Genomic DNA, 19,883 nt, shown 5'->3' with positions numbered 1-19,883 from the left:
ATACCTCACTGAATTGAATGGTGCATGCCCGTCTTCATTAGCCCATTCGGAGCAGAACCGTGGGACGTTAAACCCCCTTTCATTTTATGTCTCTGATATTGAAGATATTTTCATAAAAATGGAGTTTAACGTCCACTCGACACAAACTAGGTCATTTCGGGACTAACATATGGTTTAATTTTATTTCAATAATTCGCTTGCGCGTAGGGGTCTTTAGCAGTGGGAGGAAACCGGAGGACCCGGAGAAAACCCACGAGGTTGGACAGGCGACCCTACTCCTTGTCACGTACAACCGGGGATTCGAAACCACACCAGTTGACTCAATGACAGACCTTATGATATTTATAGCGCACGTGCTAACCTTTCAGCCACCTATCCCCCCTTATTTAGAAGAAGACAAGTACTCGTATGATGTGAACAAGAAGGCGAATATTTTTACACAGATAAGTTTTGAAAGTGCTGCCAAGCTTTAATAGTAATACAAGTACAATGAAACAATGTTAAGTATATTCAAAAGTCTGTGTGAGAACCTAAAGCATTGTTCGATGTGAAGGAGAAGTTCATAGTTTAATAAATTGAACAACTGTTTTATAATAATAATACAGTCATCTTAAGGTTTTTGTAGATTCCACTTCGGAATCATATCTCTGTGACCTTTCTGGAAGACAAATAAGATTTCAACCGTGGCAGTGATTCAACTTTCTTCCGATTTTCGACAACTTTCGGGTAGTTTGCGTAGATATCGGGAAAATCTCTATAGGAAACTTCAAGTGTATGGTGAACAGCAAGGTCAGCTAGAGTCAGCTGCAAAATAAAACAACAAACATTTGTTTTAAAACAATAGAAGCATGAAGTTTTGTAAACATTTTGGATTTCGACTGATTTTGCCCGGTAATGTTTCCTACTAGAGCGTTGAAACACATTAAAATCCTTCCCAGACATTTCTTGAAATAGGCAGAGATTTTACATCACATGCACAGCTTACTCTTGCTTACGTGATTACGAATTTCTCTGCCTTAGATTTTATTGCTTGTTAGTTAAATTTAAATATTTTCGATTATTAAACATTCAGCAATTACTTATTGTGTATTTATCATCAATTTGTTTATACATAGTATATCAATATTTGACTTTAAATATTTGCATGTGACTTTGGCTAAAGGAAGACGTCATGTGATTCAGTCCCAAGCAATTTATTTATTCTCAAAAATCTTTTTTTATTTATAATACACTGTTTTATTTGGAAGGAATCGGGATTCACTACCTTGTTCGTACTGAAAATTACTGGTTAGTGGGATTGGCTTCAAGACATTTATAAGCCTGTCTCACGGTGATGCGGAAACAAAAACTTTCAAAGACGGTCGGCTAATATTCTCTTTGTGTTAAACTAAAATGTATACCATGTACCGGTATTTAAATCTTTAAGTTATAAAAATACAAACCCTTTGCCCTGAACAAAATCCAGAACCACTATCAGTTAAGACTTTTTCTAGATGTCCAAGAAATTTGGGTAGAACTTCATTTTTCAACTTAGTTTCTAATTCTACCTGGAAAAGATGATCTTTCAGAATAATAATGAGTTATTAGGCAGACTGATACTAATAATATTAACTTCTCAGATATTTTACTTACCTTTTATAACGACTGGATCTTAGCAATGTGTAACTTTTCTTTTTTTCTTTTTGGTTAAATTTTTGTTAATTAACATTATGTCTAACCTTTTTGTTCGCGTCTTCTTCAAAGTATGACCTGACCCATGTATCAAAGTAATCTACTGTTAATGCTACTACGCCATCAATGAATAAATTTTCCAGGGCACTGTCACCATATAGACCTACACAGAAAGATGAAGAAAGTTACTTTTTATACATCTTATTAAAAGAATTACCCTGATAATTAAGACTACAATAGAGATTATACTGGCAATTTTATTGGGACTACATTAAGTTAGTTCCAGGGGATTGCCCTGGTAATTGGGACTACATAAAGTTTGTTCATGAGAAACAATAATTCTTTAGCTTTGTAAATTTCTCTTCTTGATACGTAAAACCCCAAGTAAGAAGAAGATGATTACACAGGCAATTGAGACTACATTAAGTTAGTTCCAAATGTTTACCCTGGTAATTGGAACTATATAAGTTTGCTCATGAGATACAAAGATGCGCTAACTTTGTACATTTCTCTAATGGGTCATCGGGAATAATGTTTTCTAGTAAGAATATCAAATATACCTGCAGTTGATATCGAAATTAGGCGTCGAATTTAATTGATAATTGTCAAATGGCAAGCAATACAGCTATCAGTACATATTATTCAGCCACGAACCTTACAGCAACACATTTATGTAATTTATTCATGTTGATTTTGCACTTGTTCAAGCTAATATCGCGATTTATTGTGACTAATTTTCACAATAATGAAACAGTGGCGCATGTGTGTATTGCATGAAACATGGTTTTACTTTTCAGTAAGTATTTCTTTTCTACCACCAGCCAGTAGGTTAAGAAGTTCACATTTGATTAAAGAGAAAATTTGGGACTCATCTGCAAAATCCATCTCTGAAACACAAGGCGTTCAGCTACCATTATGACAAGCCCTATACTCCGAATTTCAATAATAATTACATGAGTTTAGGATTATTTTGAAAACGATATTATATAAAATCAAACTTATTTTTAAAAAATATATATTTAGTCTAGAATAAACCGTACCATATTCTCTAGAAATATATGATGCTATAGCCCCAGATTGGGCAAATTTCTTTCCATCGATTTCAAGGTAGGGGAGTTCGCCAAACGGTGCAGCTGAAATATAATGTAAATCAAATAGCTTTGAGAAATGAAATGTGGCAAATGGAATTCAGTTTGTTGCACATTGGAGATATTGCAGCGTGTTTAAATATTGCGTATACGGACTTATAAAAAGTGGACACATCTTAAGAGTTATTATTCACACTGCATTCTGAATCCTGTCATGTCTGGCTCATAGTTCAGAGTAGAAAATGTTACTTCGTTATAAAGACTTTATTTGTTTCATACACCAATATGGCGGTTCACTCGCAGACGACGATCACTGCGCGCGCAGCCTATAAGTACAACGTTGCGTATATTTAAAGGCCCATTCCCATCTATATATCCCATCACCAGTTGTTAATTAGTGTTCGCCCTGTTAACACCTGCAGCACCAGTGATCCAGTGTTCCAGTCTCCAGTATTCCAGTATTCTATTCATCATGAACCCTATAGTAAAAACATACGAAGTTCCCGAAGAAAAGACCAGCAGGGTGTCCTACCACGTGGCGGTCAGCAGCACGGAGAGATTGACCGACGGAAGACATCCTGACCTTCTATCAAAAAGAAGAAGAATGGCATATCCATGTGAGAACAAAAGAAGTCAAAACCAAATTACTTGAGAAAGAAAGCCACACCCACATGGGGATAAACTACAGATTCCATAAACGCCTTTCGAAAGTACTGACCCTCACCGTGTATGACTTTCCAGTATCCTACTCGGACGAATATTTTCAAGCTATCATGAATGATATCGGGTATGTCAGAACATTTCAAGATCAACGAGAAGTGGAATTAGAGATCAAGACTGAGAAAATAAAAGACATACCCCAAATAATAATACTAAAAGCTCATTACGGGGACGCCAGAGTACGAATTGTAACCCCAGGCCAACCCTCTCCATGCTTCCGATGTGAAAAGTTTGGCCACTCACGTAAGGAGCTTCGGGGCCCAGAGAAGGAAAAGAAAAAAGAGACAGTACAGCCTCCAGTTCCAGCAGTAAAGAAATCCGTCGAGAACAGTAAAGCAGTAACCCAGTCTCCGCCAGTTGAACCCAAAGCACCAAAAATACGAAGAGAGGATGGAGCTAGATCATCAATATCAGAAACATCAGACTTACAAGTTCACAAAACCGAGACCCCCTCCAATAAAGATAAACGAAAGCAGTATCGAAAAACAAGAGTGCAGCTACCATCCCTCAACTTCAACACCTTACGACGCCAGCTTCGATTGGAATATCGTCAGTAACCATAGTACGTTCGACTAAAGATGCAAAAAAAAAAACAAAGAAAAATATATATATATATATAACACGTGATTGTCTGCGATATCACCTCGGTGGAAGCGGACGTAAAATACAACTACCTCACACACTCTACATATCAGATTCAACAAATCCCCCCACCCTCGCCCGACCGCATTCTCCAAATTTCAGGGAATCAGATTATTCGGGCTTACGCGTAAAGAAAACTACAACATAGCTAACGCTGCAATATACGTCCACATTCCTGCTTTCATTGATATGGTACTTTTTAAATTGAAGAGAATGAAATATGAAATGCACCAAAAATAGTAGAGGTCATCCTTAGGGCTTTAGGAATAAGTATGAAAAGTTTTCAAGACCAACGATTAAGAATTGCGGCCTGTTGGCGACACACAGAAAGAAAATGGGCATGGCTCTGCCCCTGGGGGTTGGGCATGCACCACAAACAATAGGGGTGTTCCTTAGGGCATAAAGAATAAATATGCAAAGTTTCAAGATGATACGTTAAGAAATATGGCTTGTAGACGACAAACAAACAAATACAAGAAATGGGCGTGGCTCTGCCCCTGGGGGTCGGGTATGCACCAAAAAACACACACACACACATAAACACAGACAGGGGCAACGGAATGTGGACGTATAAAAATATGTAGAGTAGTCTAAGCGCGACATCTTTTTCTGGACCATTACAAAAGCCATTTATAGTTTACTGAAGTTTATGGACCTAAATTATACAGTATTTGTTATTCTGTAGTGATCTGGTATAATTTATAAACCCATTTATTGGAAGAAACCAAAGTGAATAATGAGTGTTGCGATCAGCGTTATGTCCAAACCTATATTAGAAATATTTGAGGCACCGGAATATCGATTCCCTGATTTATGATATCGAGCCAGTCTATATAGTACAAATGCACTGTACTTGTCCGTGTACGTTAAAATATATAGTACAGTCCATCCGTCCTCAAGCCAATAATATAGTACATCGACTGCATAAGGGCAACACTCCAAAGCAATCGATTAAATTATATATAGATTCTATTTCAACTAAACGAGAACGTCCTACTTTTCTACACCAAAACAAGGACGAGAAGCGTCATACACTGAAATTGCTATTGTCAATGTAATCGATTCATATAAATAATCCTATGAAAAGGAGTGAAAGCTTAACACGATAGGCTACCTGCTTTTTTTTCTGCTGTCCACTCTGAAGGATAATCTATTCTCTCCTCGTCAAAAGTTACACCGGCAGCGTGGAAGCAAAGACGAACGATTTCTCCCCGTCCTCTCAAATCAAAATAGACAAGTTTGTATGAAGGCATGGTGGAATAATCCGAACACTATTTTGTTGTTCTTAAAAAGTTGTTTTTAGGTCAGTCGCGCGGATAAATATTATATAACGGTTAAATCACGTGACCTCTATTCTGTCTATTATCGGGATGCAGACCACCAAAGCATGATCTCAACAACCACCAAAATAACCACCAATCGATGACCGTTCTCCTTCTTTCTCTATTGTAATTTTCTGGCCAGCTTTGTGTTTAGACTAGTTAAACTGAAATATACGGCGGGTATTTACATGTTTAGAAACGAACTTTCACTTTGTGTAACTTGATATTATACGCTTTCGCTTTTGGGCGAGACGTTATCGCGTGTTGCTTAATCTGTATTCTATTGTATAAGGCAATCAACCGAACAAAAGTGTGCTTGAACTGCTTGAAGTCATATGTTCACAAAGTTGATTAGTCTAGGCCCTGGGGAAGTTTCGCGTCTGTATATGCATATTCATATCATCAGATACATGGAAATAAATCGTCTAGACGTCAAATCAAATGGCCATTAAATGAATATATTTTAATTTTTCGGGTAATTATTCAATTATCCGATCCTATATATCAATAACACCTACCGCTCCCTGGATTAGGCGTTTCACCTGTACCCGGATCTATATTCGGATAGAGGTGAGGAGCCTCCCATTTTTGGAATACGTTTCGAAAAGATTAAATAAAGAGCTGGCAGTACTTGCTCTAATAATTAAAGAATAGATAATGAAAACAGAATATGCTGAAAATTTCACTCAAATTGACAATTCAATTTTAGGCCAGCCTCGATCGTCAATACTACAGTTGGTACGATAGCAAACAATGTCTCGATTATACATTTTTACGTTAAATCATCCGTCACAAAATGTATTCAAATCCACTAGATATCGCAGGCATCGAAAGTTGATTATGATCTTGATATTGATGGACTGAGAAGGGGTCAGCGAGTATGGTTGGCTTGGGGATTCCGAAATGTTCTCATGTGCTTTGTGGGTCCTTTTTATACGTTCACATTCATAATTTGTATTGCCGTCGCCCCTATCTGTGTGTGTGTGTGGTGTGTGTGTCGGGAGGGGGGGGGGTGTCACCTACATGCCGCAATTCTTAATGAGCCCGTTGGAAACTTTGCATATCTACCCCTTATACCATAAGGAGGACCCATAGTGTTTTTGATGGTTGCCCGAAACCCATAAACAGAACCACGCCCATTTTTGTATTAATCTGTTGGTCGGCTACGGACCGTCTTGAAACTTTGCACACTTAGTCCTTATACAGTAAAGTACATCCCTATGGTTTTGGGTGCATCTTCTGTTTGCGTGTCACCTACATTCCACAATATTATTCTTAATTGATCGCCTTGACAACGTTTCATACTTATTCCTTATACCCGACCGTCAGGGACAGAGCCACGCTCATTTTTTGTGTGTGTCTGTGAGTCGCCTACAGGCCATAATTCTTAATGGATGTTTTGGAACTTCGCATGTCTATCCCTTGCAGCCTAAGGACGGTAATTATTGGCAATACAAACCCAACGCCTAGCAATCTTTTTTACCTCTTGTCATAATATTACAGTCCTTGTAGCTATTTCGTGTTTCAATTTCTTCATTTTAAAAATTACTATATCAGTCAAAGGAGAATGTGGACTTAAATTCGAGTGTGGCAATGCTCTTGTTAGTCTTGACTTTACGTTTTTGATGAATCGGTAAAATTGCCACACACTAATTGAGTGATTAAGCTAGAAACATATATGTGCCCAATCAATTAACTTGATGTACATGAAAACTGCCATCCTGAAACATGTACACCTATATGACAAGATGTGGATCGGGGCCCTATATCATTACACTATATTATCAATTTGGTTTGCAGTCTCTGGAGGTGTGTTACTCAGAATGGTAATCTGATTAAAATACAGATCTATATTTCGTTTCGTTTTTTTACACTTTCATTGGCCTACACTACATGAAGATCTGGACAGTTGTTTTGGTAGGTCGCGTCGGAGGTCATACGGGCGGCCTTTTACCCTACGACATCAGACATTGATTAATCAATCAGCGTTGACGTTTCTAGTGGTTTACCTACAGTTCCGTGCATGGCTCGCCAAGCTGTCGCCGTAACAGACCGTTTCATTGCCTAAACCCTCACATCATCCAGGACAAGTCAATGATAACAACTGTTCCAGATCCTAGTGTAATAAAGACACGTAAAACGAAATTTTGAAAAATAAAAAAAACGAAAAGAAATAGTATCTGTGTTTTTTGATCAGATTGTCAGAATGTACTCTAGAAAGCACAATTACAGTTTGTTTTAAGACCCCTCTCCATCACAACCCAGTCCGACCATGCATGATGTAAGCCTTATAAACATAGACAGAATTGCTACAGTGAACGTAGGGAAGGGGAGTAACTAGATGAAAAAAAGACATGCTCTTACAGTAAGATTGTCAGTGGTGTCGGATATTGCCAGTAATAGATTTGTAAAGTAATAATTGATAATAAGGATATTAAAAGTCGTTTATTGAGACATTTCGAATAGTAAAAAAAAAGAGAAGCCGCTGACAATAATATGTTAAAGATCATTTCTGTTATATTTTGGGTTATAACTCTGTCACTTTCCTTGAAGACAAGTAAGGTGCTAACCGCGGCAGCGATGCAATTTTTTTACGATGCTCAACCACTTTTGGATATTGTGCGTAGACTTCGGGGTAATCTCTTTGTGGATTGTCCAGAGTATGATAGACGGCAAGATCTGCTAGTGTTAACTGTAAAATAAATATGTACAAAATAATTTTTTTTTTTTTAAAATACACTTTCATATTCAATTGTCTAATACTGTATATGGCAACCACTCTCCCCAAATATACCCGTCCACAGTTTAAAAGACTACTTTTAAGATACGTAAACTATACGAACTTTTCACATAATTCTAAATCACAAACTAGCATACATCACTCTCCAGGAGGGCTAAATTAAATTATAATTTTTATAGAGACAGATAGTAATCAATAATGATGAATGGGGTCTCAATTTCTTCCCTATACATACTGCAATGAAATGAAAGGAAATGGGGTTTAACGTCCTACTGTTTTGCTCCGAACTGGGATAATGAAGACGGTCATACGCCATACAGTGTTCTATGAGGGAAATTTTGCCCGGACAGCGGCACTACGGCCTACTCTTATATCGAATTCCAACTGTCAAGGGATCTTTTACGTGCACGCCAATGTGTACACGGGACCTCGGTTTTTCGTCTCATCCGAATGACTAGACAGCTGTCCTTGTCAGACCCTCCGTCCTGCATCACTGACAAGGGGGAACCACGCTGGTACATACTGCAAACATGCACTTATTGTAACTATATATTATACAAACCCTATTTCTAACATAAAATCCTGATTTGTTTTCTGTTAAGATTTTATCTAGATGTCCGAGGAATTTTGGTAAATCTTCATTTTTCAACTTAGCTTGTAATTCTACCTAAAACAGGTAATAAGTGATAAAATAATAGTATACTTCAATTTATGAATTAAACAAATACATGTATATACTGCTTTTCTTTAGAATGATTTCTGTTACTTTGATTCAAATTATGAGAAATGTATTTTAAGTGAATAAAGGAAACAGTAAAACAAAACTAATTTTTTAAAAATGCATACATCGGAATTCGGACCCACCTTTTTGTTGGCATCTTTTTCAAAATGTGATTTTACCCACGCGTCGAAGTAATCTACTGTTAATGCCACAATACCATCAATAGATAAATTGTCAAGAGAATTGTCACCATATAGACCTACAACAAAACAGGAAGAAAATTAAAAAAAAACATTCCTTGTTAAATGAAATGGATTAAATTATCCAGGACTGATATACGAGGAAGCAAACTAAATAAAGTAATCAATTGCTATGAATTGGAAGTGTTAATAAACCCAGCCTTCCACAAAATCATGTAGTATTTTCAAACCCCTCAGGATTATATCTAAGTATCTAAATAGTATTACCCCCCCCACACACACACACACACACTCCACCCGCGAGCCCGCAATCTTCACTGTTTAAAGAATTATCATGAAACTCATCAATATCCAGAGAATTGGGTTTATGGGAGACGTAAAATATCTCATCACACAGCGCAACTGATTTATGGTTGGTCTTATATCTTAAACGTCTTACGTTCAAGTGTACTATTCTGGTGAACTTTTGACCAGTCAAAAGATTGGTAACATTATGAGCCTATGTAATAATATCATTAATATCAAATACAATAGTTTTCCTGTCAACTTTCAATCTGATTACCATATAAATATAATTTTCGTTTCGTTTTGGATTTCTTTCGACAGTTGTGAATACTAACAATATGAAACGTGAAACGCGAAAAGATCTGTGTTTTACTTATTTTGATCTAAAGCTATATAGTTAAAAAAAACTTACCGAATTCTCTAGAAATATAGTTAGCTATGGCTGTAGATTGAGCATACTTCTTTCCGTCTATCTCCAAGTACGGGAGCTGACCAAATGGCGAAGCTAGAAAAGCACATTTAATACTAAACATTGTTAACAGAGTGAGCTGCTAATATTTCTGGGAGTTTTTTACTAATCAAATTATGACAGGCCGTTAAATCACAATACCTCTCAGCATATCGGCCAACAAGAAGAATTGAAATAGCTACTGGGATTTTCTCATATTTATTTTAGGGTTGAAAACTTAAAAATTGAAATAAAAGTAAGTGAACGCCCCGCTGTAGATAATACATGAGCGTTCCTGTCGCTGACTCGCTAGCCTGGAGGTCGGGTGTTCGATCCCTGCATTGGCCGAGAAAGTTCATCCAGATTTTCCGACGTGGTTTCCCCATGTCAGTGATGGAGGGCCTGACAAGGACAGCTGTCTAGTCCTTCGGATGGGACGAAAAACCGAGGTCCCGTGTACACATTGGCGTGCACGTAAAAGATCCCTTGGCAGTTGGAATTCGATATAAGAGTAGGCCGTAGCGCCGCTGCCCGGCAAAATTTCTCTCATAGCACACTGTATGGCGTATGCCCGTTTTCATTGGCCCATGTTAGGAGCAGAACAGTAGGACGTTAAACCACATTTCATTCTTTCATTCATTAATTATGCCTTGTCGTCTTCATATTAAAGTTTTGTGACAAATCTAGCAGGGGACCGTGGTGACTCGATCAGTATGGATCTGGCTCACTAACTTGGAAACAGTGTCTAGTCAAATGAATGGGACGAAAAACCTAGTCTCCGTTTACACACTGGCTTTGGCATGACAGTTTGGATTCGAAATAAGAGTAGGCCGCAGTGCCGCTGCCCGGGCAAAATTTCGCCCTCAGATCACACCGCATGGCGTATGCCCGTCTTCATTAAATGTGTTGTGGCAGAAAAGTAGGACGAAAAATCCCATTTCATTTCATGCCAAATCGAACAAATATCATTATATTCCTTTTTGTGGTACAATAACGAAGATCAGATTCTATTCATGTTCAGTTTTCTATGGGTTAATCCCTTGGAGCATGACGGTGTTTGTAGACAATCTCTCACCTTTCTTATTGTGTGGATATAAAAAAAAAAAATTCATTCCTATTACAATCCATGCATTATCTTGTATTAAATGACTGTCAATATATTGCATTTTTACATCTGCGGAACGTCATGCCCTTGAGAGACCAGGTAGTTCATAACTTGGTCGGATAACCATATAAATAAAATTGATCTTAGAGAAAAAAAAAAAGTAACTTACCTTCTTTAACCTTTTCAGACCATTCAGAAAAGTCTATTCTTGCGTCTTCAAATTTGACACCAGCGCTAAGGAAACAAAGACGAACAATTTCGCCCCTTCCTCTAATATCAAAATAGACAAGTTTGTATGCAGGCATGCTGGTGGTATTTATTGAAATATTAAAGATTTAGCCGAACTAGAAACATTAGGTTTGTTGTGGTTGTAAAAGGTGGGTCACGTGACTATTGGAATTGCTAGTGTATAAAACGACCACAAAATTATGGTGTTCTATTCCAGCCACTTCCCGTCTTTGAAAGCGCAACGCAAAAAGCGACAATTTTCTTACTGAAATTTGAACTCGACACGGCGAATGTCCACGATTCAGTGACTTGTCTCGAAGTGATTTCTGACTAGTCACGCGGTGCAAAAACAGTCAACGCAAAAGTCTATGAGTTTATAAATAGCCATTGCATGTAAAATTCTCTACACATCTATCAACTATTGCAGCTGTAAAAAATCTATTGTTGACGATTCTGAATAGCAGTAATATTTAGCTTTTTTGTTATTACAGCAGCTTTGGAAATTACGTTCGTTTTATTTTTTAAATTACTTTATCATTAACTATACCGTCAGGAGCGGCATCTTTTGGTTTAGTACAAATAATATCTCTGAAACTCTCGGGTCAGACAAGAACACGATACTAACAGTAGTTTCAATTTACTTTTAAAAGGATCTTGAAACAATTGTTGAGTTGCCTAACGTGCGTGTTTCTAAATTCAATTTCCTTTTTCAGCTTTCTGTTATGTTTCGTAAAAAAAGTAGTCTTGATTATCCCGGCCTGTCAATCACACGGAGAATGGTCGGTAGACTGGTTAAGCGAGGTTAATTTCAAAACAAGGGCTTGTAATATAAAGTAATTTGACTGAAATTTTCAACATTGTCTTTTTTTATCATCTATTTTTGAATTATTATAGCAAGAATGGCCAACTCTTTATAAAACTCTTAACTAATGTACATGTATCTTTAAGACATCGGAATCAATCCACGTTTCGTGTTAACAACTTTTTATCTATATTATTAAAAGACTTCTTGTTATTCTTTTACGATGAGAGAATATACCAAACACGTTAATTATTTTGTTAATTATGTCCAATTGATTTTAAAAAGATTAAAAGTGCGGTCAAATCCATTGTTGTTCTTGGGTGGTTTTTTTTTTCAATATCTTTGTTGTTTTGGTTTTCATTTCAGGAACATGTTATGGGGCGTGTTCTGGGTAAAAACGAGTAACCTTTTCATTGACAATTTCATCATATATTACGCTCGTCTTCATCATACTAAACTTAGGCTGCCTGTCTACAGTCAGCTCCTCTTGAGAGCAGACACTAAGCTAGTTGCCGACATTTTAAGTCCTACTTCGAGAATTTTGAGAAGTATTTATTCAACAGCTTCCATTTAATGGAATTGAATATGTTCATTTAGTCTTCGTGTGTATGCCAGATGTGAAACGGTGTAGAACCGCATTACAAAACAATATACTAAGTTTTGGATATGGCGGCCATTCAGGACAGAGAATTATTCTCGAAGTATGAAGTAGATGATCTTTGTGTGCAAAATGAGTCAATATATTTGATTGCTGACCAGTGAGCAAACACTCTATACAATAGTTACAGACCCCTCCGTGCATTTTATCATCAATAGATAGCTTATTCTCGCTTTAACTTCGTACATCTTATCAAGCCCTTCGTGTAATACCCCGAATATTTCGGCACTAATTTCGATTGGTTCGTGACCTAGCTTTGGGGCCTATCATATTCCACGATCATTGTGAATACCAAGTCTCGCCCTTTTCAGCTAAAATCTCTACCTTTGATAATCGAGTTGAAGGTTCGTTCAATGTCAAGGTTTCCGTGGAGATCGCCATGTTTGCTTTGAGTGTGTTTTTGTCACAACCTCTGATTGGGCGCTATATATACTGTTCACGTGTCTGCCGTAAAGGGAGATAACGTAGCTATAAATTCGGAAAGAGCAAAGCTGCGATATCACCTCGGTGGAAGCGGACGTAAAATACAACTAACAAACAACAGCTTTGTAGAAACATCTAGATGTTGTAAAACTCGCGGTCGTTGCTTTAGGAACATGCGTGCTCTATGGCATACACGATTTGCTATTTTGGAAGTACGAAAATGGATTAGCCATTAAATACATTCTTGTTTGTCCTTGCCAAATAAATGTGTGGTTTGAATAAGCTTTCCATATTCTTTTTTATAATGTGAACTTCATCTCTGTACACTTTTGCCACGCGGAAAATGTCAGACGCTTTAATCAAGATTTCCACGTCATGAGGTTTATAACTTTCTACTTTCCTCCGCTAACCTGGTTAATGCTATGGGGGGAATGTTGCCCGCAAAGAAGTGCTACGGCCAATTCGGTCAAGGTTTCTTTTACGTGCACCAATGACAACTGGAAACCTCGCTGGAAAATACCGAGGAACTTTCTCCGCGAAAACGTGGATATCAAATAAGAGTAGGCGGAAACGACGCTGTCCCGACAAAATGACACGGCATAGCATAATTGATTGCATGTCGTATGCTGTTCAGTTGGTGTAGAAGAGGATGTTAAACCCAATTTCGTTTGCTTTTTGCAAGATTTGGGCACAAAAATAATAGGTCCGAAATTGTATCCAAATCTACAGATAAGTGCTCTAAATCGCATCTGGGGGAGGATTCTTGAACCACCGTCACTGAGGCCTCGAGGATGGGCCACCCGCCCCCTGTCATAAATTCAAATGCAGTCCAACATAGTATTTTTCACAGATACACGGCTTTGTTGTCGGAAAAAGGCGCATTTCGGTTTGACCCCCCTCTACGAGTGTCATTTCCATACCAAGGTTATTAATTCTGACAAAATCTTGTATTGGAGGTTAAATCTGTCTATGTGGTTGGGGCATAGGGTCCATCCTCCCACTGCCCCAATACTTCACATAATAGGCCAACACGGAAATATGGGGGTACAAAAATAACCACATACACAAGTTTTATTCAGAGTTAGTGTTCTTTACTTTAGTATGCATAGTATAATCGATAAATAGCTTATATAGCTCAATATAAAATCTGATTTTAAAAATCTTGTTTTTAACACAATCAAATGACTAGCCGTTTATAGACAAAGCAAGCATACATTGTATATAACAATACACTATTGATAAGCATAAACTCAAAATCAAGCATTGACAGTAATTGATAAAAAGATACTCTATATCAATAATTTCACATTTCTATCTTTTTAAAAAAAATTAAATCATTTTGAAATCATAAATATTTAGTATTGAGATATAAAATTCTGTGACATAATACCCAAATATCAACGAGATTCAATTACATTATTACAAGCAATGGGGGGATAACAGTGTAAAAATTAAAATTAAATTATTTACTGGTATACAAAATGATTGTCTCGCAGTGTAATACTATACATATATCTATAATTAATGACTATATTTCAATAATTAAATCTTTCCAATTCAGGTTTAAATAATGGAAAGGCTAATCATCTGATATAATATTCCACCGGGAACAGTAAGACAAAACAATATCATAATACCTCAATGATGAATAACATTTTTAACATACTTGTTATTATAACATAACAAATATTACCATTATCAACTGTAATACATTAAATGTTCAAATAATCACAAGTAATCTTTGCAATATTAATGACAAATTAATTAGGAGAAAAGTTTTCAGTGCTAGTATTGTATAAGAAAAGCTTTTACACTAGGCCCCTCTTGGGGCTATAAATAGCCATTAATGAAAATGTTAAATGTCAATAGAGGTTCTTATGATGTTAATGAGTTTTCCGATATTTTTTTTTCTATTCATGATGACAGAAGATTACCTGTATATATATCATAAAACATATAAGCAGTTATCTTTAAGATTTTACATTATGACTTCCATAATATTTACAATATTATTATTCATTGATACAGTGCAACAAGGTGCAAATCTTACTTGTTCATATCACAAACTTGATCTCAATTTTTTACCAGATTTTGAATATTATGGCAATTTATGTTTTTCTTGCACACACACGAGGTAAGTGCGAATATTTGTTAAACGCTATAAAATAAATATAGATGTAATGCAAGAATAAAAATATTTAAGTTATATTATAAGCAAGGACATATTATATTCACTTTGTAGAGAATAATAATACATGGATTTCTTTGGATTGTCTCCCTTTGGATAGATTTGTATTATGCTAACAGCTACTAAACCTTTTAAAGTTGTATCTAAACAGGCTGAAACTGTATATTATATAAATGTATAACAAGCATCTACAAAATAACAAACATATAGCACAATAATATACCATACCAAATAATACTACAGGTAAATAAAATATTAATAAGATTTCATAAAATGCACCTATTGTTTTAATACATTAACACAATTTGATAAAATTCAATAACCATATGCATAAATTTCTATTACATACAAATGCACTACTTTTTTTACATATATTATCATAATTTGATAAAATCTAGATTTACAACAAAATATAAAATATAAATAATAATCATGTGCATAGACATGTACATTAGCTAACAAATATGAACAATCACAAATGTCTACATATTAAAACACAGATTGGGGCTTATTAGGCCTAATAAAATACCCAACAGCAGCGAAGTCGTCTATGCCTGTTCTAAAATCAATGGCAGCAAATGCTGCAGAGTAAGTTTTAAACATTTCAGAGAATTTTGTTGGACTATATATAACCTTTACAAGCGTTAAAAGTTACAGTGTGAACATAAAGTAAAAATTACTGAAGGTATTTGAATTACAAGCAACTTATCTTTAATTTTAAATGGGTTCAAATTTACACCCCAATAAACAATCACACCAAGACATACAAATTTCTATTGAGAACTTTCTTCCTTGACCCTGTCAGAATGTGAACGGATAGATAACTGCTGAAACTCAACAAACCCTGCATATTCGAACAAATCTGTCAAAAACGCTGATCAGTAATGCTTTCACACATATGGACCGACAGACAGGAGCTCTGATAAGTAATGCTATGCTACATTATTGTCTAAGAACCAACAGACAGGAACTCTGATCATTAATGCTTTCATACATAATTGTGTACGAATTGACAAACAGGAGTGACAAAATTATTTGTCTACATTAAATGTGGGCGTATAATAAAAATACATTCTTGGAAAATCGAAAACAAACTAAAAAATTACCTATATAATACCTGAAATCTACATAGCATATGGGGTCCCAATCAACAAACAACTAATTTAATTTATACTATAATCAATGCTGCCACAAGAAATGTTTGATAAAAAAGACCTGATAACAATCAAATTTTCATAATTGACAACTTTTCATCATTTTTATTATCTATTATTATGGCAGTAACAAAAATTATAGGATGTACCCTGTTTAAATACAGATTAATTCCATAACATTAAAAAAATTATAAAAACTAATAAACAAAAACTCCTCAATTAATATTAGTCACACACTGTATATGTCGGTAAAATTCTTTTTACACACAGATTCTGCATAGGATTAAATATCTACAGTATTATACCATCTCAGGTCTGAAAAAAGAAGAATTTAAAATGTTAAAATACAGAAATCAGATTAAAATTTGTGGCATATACAAGTACAGCTAGACCTACATGTAATTAGTACTAGCTAGTTACTTTAGTAACGTAAATTGTATCGGCTCTGCTCTCTACTATGTTACTGTCAGCTCCTAATGACAACTAGTATGAAAATAAGGCTTTTCCCCTATCTCGGTTCTGTTCTCATGAACAGCGAGAATTTTCGTTTACGGTAAAATTCCATTCCTAAATTTGGAAAATTGGCTGAGCGTTACTTTGAACATGACAGCCCAATTCAAATGAAAGTTGTTTATGTTTTTGTATCACGTAATTCTACATGAAAATAGTGTTGGATTTTTATAAATTTGTGTTGGATGTGACAAGAAATGATTCCTTTTGCCGACCAAAGAAGAATCACAGTGAAAAATAGACGGTAAGGGTTCCAAAATAGCCTTAGAACCGAGATGGGGAAAAGCCTTATTTTCATACTAGTTGTCATTAGGAGCTGACAGTAACGTAATGGAGAGCAGAGCCGATACAATTTACGTTACTGAAGTAACTAAGTACTAGCATGCAATAGCGAAAAAACGTCTTGAAAGGAATGAAATAGTGGGGTTTAACATCTTCCATTTCCGTACCTACTAGTACTGGGCTGATGAAGAAGGCAACATACGATACAGTGAGCTATGGATGAGGGGAATTTTGCCCGGACAGCGGTAAGATGGCCTACTCTTATTTTGAATTCCAACTATCAAGGTATTTGTCTCATCAGAATGACTAGACACTGCCACGCCCTTTATCATGTACCACTGACAATGGGCAACCACACTGGAAAATCCCAAGGAGCTTTCTTGGTCAATGATTAAATCACTGAACCACTGCGAAAATGACATGGTGTTTTAACATTCTACTGTTCTGTTCCGACAGGGCTAATGAAGACCTGCATATGCCATACATTGTGCTATAAGGGAAATTTTTTCCGGTCAGCGTGAATGCTGCACCTTGAAAATTTTTTTAGAGAATTTTGCACTGTAAATGTACATTAAAATTCAGAGCAGAGATTACAACCACTACTTTTAATACACACTGTCGATAATTAGTCTTGAAAACATAAAAAGATGGTGTCTCGGCATAAGTAGGAATGTAAAATCATATTACTGTAAACGTTGGTACAAAGTATATAAATACCTTTATAATGTACACTTTTATACATTTATAGGAGACTCTACTGATACTTCTGTAAAAATCTAATATGAAATTCTTTAAATTTCTGTAAAACTGCCTCCAACTCTTCTATTGGTGGTAAGATAGTCGTACGGAAATGATACGTTCCCTCTCTTTCACCAAAACCACTGCCAGGAACTGTACAAATTCCAGTCTCCTCAAGAAGTTGAAAACAGTAGAACGAATCAGGAGTTTTATTCTGCTTTTTGGCCTCTTCAATGGCTCTGGGAGGTAAGAATATTTGAGGAAAGGCATACATTGCACCTTGAACTTCATTACATTTAATGCCCTCAATAGAATTAAAGGTTTTGGTGACCAATTTTGCTTTTTGAAGAAGTAGACTTAGAACTTTTGTCTTTTCCTTCAAGAATAGCTCATAGGATGGCTCTCCTGGTTTTGGAGGATTGACAATACAATCTATGACCGCCTGACCAGATACAGGAGGACAAAGGTTAGCGGAGATACTTTTATTGTATTGAAGTCGTACAGCTGGATCAAGATTAATGACCTCGCTGTACCCTCCTCTATACCCACATTCCCCCATAAAACCTTTTGAAGCTGACATAAATGAAGCCAATTCCATACTACTATATTCATCACCCATTTCCATGAGCACTTTTTTGAAAGAGAAAAACTGTGAGCCATCTGCATATATATTATGTTGGTATACTTCATCAGCAAGGATAAAAAGTTTCTCTTCCTTTGCAAATTTTATGATATTCTGTATATTCTCTCGTGTCAGGACCTGCCCTGTTGGATTGCCTGGGTTGATAATAACAATAGCTCTTGGTTTACAGTTAGGTTTAGCTTCATTGATAGATCGTTTTAGTTCCGAGACATCTAAACTCCAATGATTCTCTTCATTTAAATAATAGCGGATTGGATAAGCATCGTACTCAGCTAATGTGGCCGAATATAAAGGATATTGTGGAACCGGTATCATAATTCCTGCCTTGTCACTGCCACCTTTACCTGTTAACAGCATGGTAAGAACAGACTTAATTCCTGCACTGGCTCCAGCACACAGATATATATCATCTGACGCTGATGGCACACCATCACGGTCATTTATATATTGAGCAATGTCTTGTCTTATGACAGCTATGCCAGGACTGTCACTGTATGAACCTATACTTCCACCACGACAACCTTCTAACAATCTCCTTGCTCTGTTCTTTGTATCTTCGGGGAAATCTGGGCTGTTGAGCAGTTCTGGATAGGTGACCATGGCCAAAACCTGTCGAATAAATGTCAATGGCTTTTGACCTGTCGCATGACAGTCTCCAATATTTGCTTTTACAACTTTGGTGAATTGTTTAGAGACGCCCTCTTTTAATTCCTTTTCTATCTGGCTAGCCCTTGCTACGATGGGTCCTCTGACAGCGTACTCCATTTTGACAACATTTGGATTCAATGTGTCTATAGTCAAAACTTTGTTATTTGTTGCCCCATTCATGATGTTCACGTCTTCTTTAGAACCAACTAACTATAAAATTGGCAGTAGAATACCAGCGCAGATCGTACAAACCTGGATATGTGTTTATCCGTAAATAACATTAAAGTTATAATATTTGGTGATGAGAAATGAACCGTCAGTTTTTATTCAACTTTCGTGTAATATTGTCTTGCATAAGCTGGGGTCAACGCCCCCCTTGCTTTTGTGACAACCCATTTTGACCCCAGTAGATTTAGGACCTACACTGAATTTCGTAACAGTGCTATTTTTCATACTAACGTTTCAGGATCGGATTAATTTCTGACCATTAACACTGGAGCTTGTATTGGCAAGTTTTGCATAATAGGAAAGGCGTATAGGCTAAAATTTCTTAAGAATGACAAGCGGAATAGCGATTAAACCTTTGATCTCATTAAATATGATCAAAATATCTTATGTCCGCATTTCTTTTTCCTAATGCGCCTTCTCGGTTTTAATTGGCGTCATC

General features: G+C 36.3%; 3 protein-coding genes across 3 annotated transcripts; all 3 read right to left on the bottom strand.

Moving 5' to 3' along the window:
• Nucleotides 1-444: 444 nt before the first annotated feature.
• On the bottom strand, nucleotides 445-5,467 carry LOC126828175 (probable glutathione S-transferase 5). Its single transcript, XM_050557790.1, has 5 exons — nucleotides 5,236-5,467; nucleotides 2,712-2,804; nucleotides 1,719-1,834; nucleotides 1,443-1,547; nucleotides 445-804 (listed from the first exon to the last, which is right to left on the bottom strand). Exons 1-5 carry the CDS (start codon nucleotides 5,372-5,374, stop codon nucleotides 640-642), a joined length of 618 nt encoding a protein of 205 aa, XP_050413747.1. The 5' UTR covers nucleotides 5,375-5,467; the 3' UTR covers nucleotides 445-639.
• Nucleotides 5,468-7,873: 2,406 nt separating this feature from the next.
• LOC126828180 (S-crystallin SL11) lies at nucleotides 7,874-11,317 on the bottom strand. The gene is made up of 5 exons (XM_050557794.1): nucleotides 11,112-11,317; nucleotides 9,802-9,894; nucleotides 9,048-9,163; nucleotides 8,746-8,850; nucleotides 7,874-8,135 (listed from the first exon to the last, which is right to left on the bottom strand). The coding sequence occupies exons 1-5, from the start codon at nucleotides 11,245-11,247 to the stop codon at nucleotides 7,971-7,973; spliced, it is 615 nt and encodes a 204-aa protein (XP_050413751.1). The 5' UTR covers nucleotides 11,248-11,317; the 3' UTR covers nucleotides 7,874-7,970.
• Nucleotides 11,318-14,122: 2,805 nt separating this feature from the next.
• On the bottom strand, nucleotides 14,123-19,584 carry LOC126828170 (alanine aminotransferase 2-like). Its single transcript, XM_050557779.2, has 2 exons — nucleotides 17,905-19,584; nucleotides 14,123-16,710 (listed from the first exon to the last, which is right to left on the bottom strand). The coding sequence occupies exon 1, from the start codon at nucleotides 19,394-19,396 to the stop codon at nucleotides 17,942-17,944; it is 1,455 nt and encodes a 484-aa protein (XP_050413736.1). The 5' UTR covers nucleotides 19,397-19,584; the 3' UTR covers nucleotides 14,123-16,710; nucleotides 17,905-17,941.
• Nucleotides 19,585-19,883: the final 299 nt, after the last annotated feature.

This window comes from Patella vulgata, chromosome 7, assembly GCF_932274485.2.
Source record: "Patella vulgata chromosome 7, xgPatVulg1.2, whole genome shotgun sequence".
Taxonomy (NCBI): Eukaryota; Metazoa; Mollusca; class Gastropoda; family Patellidae; genus Patella; species Patella vulgata.
The sequence above is the reverse complement of the archived record's forward strand: the minus strand, read 5'-3'. Positions and strand labels throughout refer to the sequence as shown.

Bases quoted from the DNA above. Each gene is read 5' to 3' on its own strand.
- LOC126828180 (XM_050557794.1), bottom strand. From the start codon at position 11,247: ATGCCTGCATACAAACTTGTCTATTTTGATATTAGAGGAAGGGGCGAA. The intron at 9,895-11,111 runs GTAAGTTACTTT...GTGCTTTTCTAG, and splicing joins GTCTGAAAAGGTTAAAGAAG to CTTCGCCATTTGGTCAGCTC. The intron at 8,136-8,745 runs GTTTGTATAATA...TTTATTTTACAG, and splicing joins GATTTTATGTTAGAAATAGG to TTAACACTAGCAGATCTTGC.
- LOC126828175 (XM_050557790.1), bottom strand. From the start codon at position 5,374: ATGCCTTCATACAAACTTGTCTATTTTGATTTGAGAGGACGGGGAGAA. The intron at 2,805-5,235 runs GTAGCCTATCGT...ATTATATTTCAG, and splicing joins GACAGCAGAAAAAAAAGCAG to CTGCACCGTTTGGCGAACTC. The intron at 1,835-2,711 runs GTACGGTTTATT...CTTTCTGTGTAG, and splicing joins ATATATTTCTAGAGAATATG to GTCTATATGGTGACAGTGCC.
- LOC126828170 (XM_050557779.2), bottom strand. From the start codon at position 19,396: ATGAATGGGGCAACAAATAACAAAGTTTTGACTATAGACACATTGAAT.